The sequence below is a fragment of the Falco rusticolus genome, chromosome 8 (assembly GCF_015220075.1).
Source record: "Falco rusticolus isolate bFalRus1 chromosome 8, bFalRus1.pri, whole genome shotgun sequence".
NCBI lineage: Eukaryota > Metazoa > Chordata > Aves > Falconiformes > Falconidae > Falco > Falco rusticolus.
In genome coordinates, this window is record NC_051194.1 from 9,798,379 (window position 1) to 9,804,800 (window position 6,422).

Sequence of the window (6,422 nt, forward strand, 5' to 3'; positions counted from 1 at the left end):
CACACACCAGTCCGTGGCAAATAGATTGGCCACATTTAATTTATTGATCGATCAAAGCAGACACCGATGTGCGACAGTTGAGGGAGCAGGGAAGAGCGTGTTTGATTGCAGGAAGGGAAAAATCAGGGAGAAGGGCACAACCCCAGCGCTCAGCATTCACCACGGTGTCTGAGGAACAGATGTCCCCGTCGCTGCCTGAAAAGAAAAGAGGGAGACCAAAATTAAAGACATGGATCTCAATTTTATAGTCTAACTTCACCCAAATAAGCCAATGCTCTCATGCTTTCCAAGTTATAAAGTACTTCATTTAATGTTTCACCTCTTTCCTGATTCCCCAGGTTACACATTTTCTCATGTTAAAGAGATTTGGGACAAACCCCATAATTTTGGACACCTCCTACCGTCACAATTTAAATCACTGACAGGGAGGGAGTCAGCAATGCTATGAGCCTGCAAATGGGGATCTGGATTTAATTGCAAGGGATGGAGAGGACTCACTCGGGCTTAAGATCTGCAGCGCCTGGGGGGTGACAGCGGAATGAGAGTTGGGAGAGACACGTGGAGCAGGGATGGATTTACCGAGGGGCTAACGGGAGCCCCAGGGCTTCCACACCAGCTGTGTGTGTGCCTCAGCTCCTCTGCTTTCAGCTGTGTGGTGAGCTCCATACTTACAAAACTGCGTTGCAGAAGTAGCACTTGTTTCCATAAGTGTTGCCATCGGAGCCACAGAAGGGGTCATACTCTTCAGTGCAAATGGGGTTGACGCCCTTCTGTTCGCTGCACTCAATCTGCTAATTATGGAGCAACAACAGATTTTAAAACTTTTGTTTCCCATATTTTTCTACATGAGTGTTTTATGTTTATTTAATGGTTATGATGTGGCATATCATAAGCCATGGATATATAAGCATAAAACAGCTTTTCAGGTGCAAGGCTCTTGTTCTAGCAACTCTGCAAACCCAGAGGCAGAGAATGTGCTTGCCTGGAGCAGCCTGAAATGGGGAGAAGGTGGGGGCAAAAAGTCTAATAAATACTATTATAAATAGTGAGATGGCCGTGCAGATATTTCCAGGCTGGCCCTCCCACTGGCTGCTCCGGGTCAGCAGGCCGGCAGAGGCAAGCATACAAAAAGTGGATGGTCACAGGCCACGCTGCAGAAAGTTCATCCACCCAAGGAATCACTGCTACTATTTGTGCTGGTAGTATATGACCCTCCTGCTCTCCCTCGGAAGGGATGAGGCAGCGTCTCTTGCTCAGCCAGTTTGCCAGTAAATGAAGGTCTCGGCACCCGCTGACGGCTGTGTTCCCAGGTCAGAGAGGGGACTGCACATCTGAGTCATGGATTTGGTTCAATACCTTTTGACCCTGGCAGACTGTAACTATTTCCCTCAAATCCTATTGCCAGGCCAAAATGCACCAGGACAGTGCAGGCATTTCTACTATTTAGTTATGATTCCGTGAATTTGTGTTGTACAATGTATTGTAGCAGCAGTTAGGGGTGCACATCTCTGGACTTTACCTGGACGCATTCTCCATCACTCTGCATGTCAATGTCCAGTCCATTCCTTTGGGAAGAAAGTGAGTGGAGACCAAATGAGCACTGTGCAGCCACTTCACGAGTCAAACTACCTCATTACATTCCAAACACCAACACGAGCATCTACTGATCCAGATGTCCCTCCCAAGACCCAGCCCCTTCACTTACGCCACAGCGTGGCAGAAGGCACACTTGTTTGTGTAGGTGACACCGTTGGTGGCGCAGATGGGTCTGTACTCCAGGGTGCAGGGGACTGGATAACCACTCCTTGATTTCAGGTAGCCAGTACAGTCGAGCTGAAACAGTCACAGAACCACATTTCAGTCTCTGCTCCCCTTTGCATCAGTCCTGTGTAACGGAGCACGGTGCGAGAGGCATCTCCCCCTCTCCCCAGAGCTGCGAGGCGGGGGATGCTTCCAGCCCCAGTGTGCTGGAGTTGAAGGAGTACAAACAGCTGAAATCCTGCGCGTGATCCTGAATGTCTCTTTTTTTCCTGTCCTGAAGTGGGTTTCACCCCTACTGTCTTAAGGATTTTCACAGTGAGTGCCACCATGAAGGATCTTTGCCTAAAGTGCCTTATGCGGCAGCAGCTTTTGCTGCAAAATGGCAGTGTCACTTGAAAATGGAGTTTATGCTCACCTCGGTATTTCTGCAGTTACTCTGAGTGTACTGAAATGGAAGTCGTCATTATTATGTTAAATTACACAGCCAGAGTGTTTCTTTACTTTCTCTCTCTAAACTAAAAATAGAGATACTTTTCCGCTTCATGGTAGCTCCATATATCAGTAAACAAACTTTATGATAAATGTTCCGATAGAATTGTTTTTTCTGTTACAAAATTATGATTTAGTCAAAATCCAAACTTCCTCTGGGAATTTCTTCACTTCAACAAGCCTCTAAGTCTAAAGAAAAGTGTTTTGATAATGCTGAAGCATTATTGGAATCAAAAGTTTCCATTCTTAAGTCTGGTGCTATACGGAAGGTAACATTTTAAAACTCACTGATTTTAACCATACAAACAAAATTTAGAAGACAGTATTGCAACTCTGAAATTCTTTATTTTCATTCCATTTCTGACAGTTTGCAATTGTGTGGTTTTAGTACAGAATTAATTAATTAAAATTCAGGTTTCTGCCTAGCCCTCTGCCATCACATCACCCACCACCGCACAGCACGGCCAGGGAAAGAACTGGTTTCAGACCCTACCTTAACGCATTTTCCATCGTGCTTCTTGTCGAGGCCTTGTCTAACCCTGGAGGGGGAGAGAGGGAAGGAGAGGAAGGATTAATCTGTTCACACCGTATAGTCATCTCGCTCATTAAGCCCCAGTAATTAATCAGATTCAGGAGCTTTGACACAGAAGATTGCGGGCATTAGGGAAGCCAGAAACTTATGAAAAATCTAGTCCACCCCATGATTAGTCACAACCCCGAAGGCTTTGGTCTCCTGCTCGAGCTGGCATCGGTAGCGGGGAGGCTTCGTACTCACAAGATTTCTCTGCAGAGGGAGCACTGGTTGGGGTAGGTCACACCGTCGGTCCCGCAGACGGGGTCGTAGTTGCGGGGACAGGCAAGCTGCCCGTTCACAGCCAGCCGGTACATGCCGCAGGAGGCCTGTTATTATAGAGGGCTTGTAACGTCTCCAGGTGGAGAGAAGGGTGTGCTTGCGTTACCCGTGCTTTCACAGCCCTGGGAGACTACTGCTGGTCATCTTATCCCTCTCTTGCTCCTCCGTGGTGAAGGGAGGGAGCAAAAAATATACTGTGTTTCTTACAGCATACAAAAGCACCTTTTTGCTATCAAGATTTGCAGAATTTTTGGCAAGAATTGCAGGCAAAAATGATCGTTCCTTGGGGAATCAAGACAGGGAAGATATTTAAGCAGTTATTCAATAGTTGTATAGATTTTCTGCTGGTGCTCTGTGCTGACTCTCACGCTACATTATTAATCACTGTCTTTTTAATCATCAGCATGGTAAGTTATCTTTCTCTGACAAAGTTATTTTCTTATTTTAGGGCAAAGAAGTGGTGTAACATTTAGGGTACCTTTTCCTTCTTCCTTTCTCGCTCACGCTCCTTTTTTCTCCTCCCTCAAGCCTTCCCTCGGATACAATGTGAGTATGAATTATTCATCTAGACTTAGAAATCAAGACTAAATGACAAAGAAGATGTACTACTCACCCGTTGTCGAGCAATAACAATATCTACAAAAAAACCCAGAGATAATAAAATATAAAAGTTGTACAATGTCCTTGAATAAAATTTGAATTCCAAAATAAATTTGGAATCATCAATTTCCCAATAGAGTAACCAAATACACTTTCTCTTTACTGAGAAATTATTTTTCCCCATATGTTTTATCTACTCCAAGTAAACAAGAAGTTATATACTAAGATTTAAAAAAATCAATTATTTGTGAAACCAGAAATTTTGACTCATTGAGGAAGAAGTAGGACATAAACTTTTCTCCTTTTGCAGCACAATTATCCCCACTAAGGCTCATAAGCTTAAATCAGACAAACGCATCCTACTGATCTATAGCATGCATCTGCACAAGGATAAAGTTCATTAAAAGAGAGCCCACATATTACTAAATCATCAAGTCTCGAAAAGGTTCGGGAGGACTAGAGGTACTAGCGCAGACTGTAACAAAAACAACTTACCAGAAAGGCAGCTGAGGAGCACAAGCCCCAGAAGGGCAATGCTTCTTGTTTTCTTCATAGCAGAGATGGTTGTGTCGTCTGTTACTTGCAGATCTGTCACTCTGGAGTTCAGAAGATGGTTCTCAGCATTTTCTCTCTGCACTATATATATACATCTCCCTGACCTTGTGAAGTAATCTCAGAAAGTAATTATTTGCTCTGTAAACTAGGAAAACTGTATTGATTATTGAGTTGAGCTGTAAAGAATACTTGTTTGTTAGAGAGATGCCTAGAAGAATTAAACAAAAATGTGAGCTACACCCAGCTTGTTAACAAAGGCGCCCTGCTGTACAATGAGTGATTTGTACTTTCCAAACAAGAGCACTGCCTCAAAAGTAGATGTTGTGAAATTATGTATGGAAGTTGGTAAAACAAAAAAAAAAAGCCCATTTGTTGAAAGCATTTGAACATGTGCACACCACGTTACATACGCTAGACAGTATTTGGGCTTCAGATTTTTATGGTACAGCAGGGGAGGGGAGGGGAGGGGGGGCAGCAGCAGTGTAGGACACGCTAAGATTTTACAGATATAAAATCTGGGGTTTGGCAGGCATCAGTATGCTTTAAAGATGCAGAGGGCTCAACGAATCTCTCCACACTCTCTCCTGTAGTTTTCTGGTACACTGGATTTCTCACTAACAGGAAGGAAACAGTCATCATCACAACGTGAAAACATTACCTAAAACTTCAGAAGTTTGTAAGAGATTTCTGTGTAGGAGCAAGAGTTATTCATCTGTTGGCAAAGGGTATGAGTGATTAAGAAATTATGAGAATAAGTAATCTTAAATCTGGACTGGGATAATGTTTCTTCTTATTGGCAAGTGAGTGGTATTCTGTGCAGGTGAAATGGGCTTCTTAGTACCAAAGACATTCAAGAAAAAATTTGCAGTAGCTGCAAACAGAAGGTGAATCCTCAGGCTTCCCCCTTCCCCCTCTATTATATGGCATTAAATTTAGAGTGTCAGCTGAAAGTCGTGTTTTAGGGAAGATAAGTGAAGAATATTGTGCTAGGCTCTGTTAAGTGACTCAACTCCACCACAAGTGTATAGAAAAGCAAACACAGAATATTGCATCAAATATTCTGTATTTTTTATTTAAGGTAGTCATGGAAGGAACTGAGGGACAGAATATGTTTGTGCTTTAGAAGAGGCTTGGTTCATACATGTGGCTTAAAAGGAGCCTGAGTTTTAGATAGAAAAACAGAACTGTTTTTCTTATTATCCTGGGAGATGTTCAAGCCTTGGCACAGGCAGATAAATCATAAAAATGTGGCAAAAAGTGTAAAGGAATTGTAGTCATAGGACAGAGCTCACAAGATTTGGCCTGTTCATATCAATGAAATAGCATTATTCATTTATTTTTCCGGAAAATTATTTGGATCTCATTCACAAATATCAGAAATTGAAGGATTCCTTTGAAAACTGTTTCTGTTGTTTTCTTAGCATCCTGAGTGACTTGACTTTCAGATTCCTTGAACTGAATTTGAGCATATTTGGGAGGGAAGCAGCCATCACAGAAGCACTTATATCTATTATTCTCCATGGGCAAGAATGCCAAAGCCTGAAAACAAGTCTTCCTCCGAACTTGCACCAGCCATCCATGGAGATGGCAACCGCTGGCCCGGCAATGGCTAGCGAGGCCACAGAACACAGTCTCTGTAGGGAACCAGGCTTCCCCACAGCCACCCCCAGCTCTGAGACCCCCGTTACCAGGAACTGTGCTGCTTCTCTGGTTGCCTCACCTGCCAGGCTGAAGCTGCGCTGGTCACCCAGGAGCAGTTCTGAATGGCAGGGTATTTGCTAGGGAGTGGCGTCCTTCTCATGTTTGGCCAACACCTGCCCTTTGATTAATTAGATCTGCTGGGGAGATCCCCCTCTGATCTGCATGCTGCTCCCGAGGGGCTGGGTGACCAGCCAGGAGTGCTCCAAAACCAGCTCCAGTCATCCCTACCACTTCACAGGGCAGCAGGGAGCAAAAGAGAAGCAAGGAAAGGGTCTTGCCACAGGGTCTATAAGAAAGGGTGGGAGATAATTGGTGGCAGGCAGGGCAGGGCAGGGAGGGCTGCTGGGTTAGGTGTGACAGGGGATTGCACAAGGAGCTCCATTAGTAAGAACCAGAGGGAATGGGACAGAAGTAATTGCAGGGCAGCAGATGGGTTCAAAACAGGCGTTAGGAGCAGTCAAAA

At 44.2% G+C, this 6,422-nt stretch overlaps 1 protein-coding gene across 2 annotated transcripts; it reads right to left on the bottom strand.

Moving 5' to 3' along the window:
• LOC119152992 (double-headed protease inhibitor, submandibular gland-like) lies at positions 1 to 4,584 on the bottom strand. 2 transcript variants are annotated; one of them, XM_037398844.1, is made up of 8 exons: positions 4,199 to 4,584; positions 3,717 to 3,739; positions 3,026 to 3,150; positions 2,744 to 2,789; positions 1,706 to 1,833; positions 1,520 to 1,565; positions 673 to 788; positions 1 to 195 (listed from the first exon to the last, which is right to left on the bottom strand). In XM_037398844.1, the coding sequence occupies exons 1-8, from the start codon at positions 4,254 to 4,256 to the stop codon at positions 150 to 152; spliced, it is 588 nt and encodes a 195-aa protein (XP_037254741.1). In that variant the 5' UTR covers positions 4,257 to 4,584; the 3' UTR covers positions 1 to 149. The 2 variants fall into 2 exon arrangements, with proteins under 2 accessions (XP_037254741.1, XP_037254740.1); XM_037398843.1 differs by having other exon boundaries at positions 673 to 791; positions 4,199 to 4,581.
• Between the last annotated feature and the right edge of the window lie 1,838 nt (positions 4,585 to 6,422).

Bases quoted from the DNA above. Each gene is read 5' to 3' on its own strand.
- LOC119152992 (XM_037398843.1), bottom strand. From the start codon at position 4,256: ATGAAGAAAACAAGAAGCATTGCCCTTCTGGGGCTTGTGCTCCTCAGC. The intron at 3,151-3,716 runs GTGAGTAGTACA...CTATAATAACAG, and splicing joins TTGTTATTGCTCGACAACGG to GCCTCCTGCGGCATGTACCG. The intron at 196-672 runs GTAAGTATGGAG...TTTTCTTTTCAG, and splicing joins TACTTCTGCAACGCAGTTTT to GCAGCGACGGGGACATCTGT.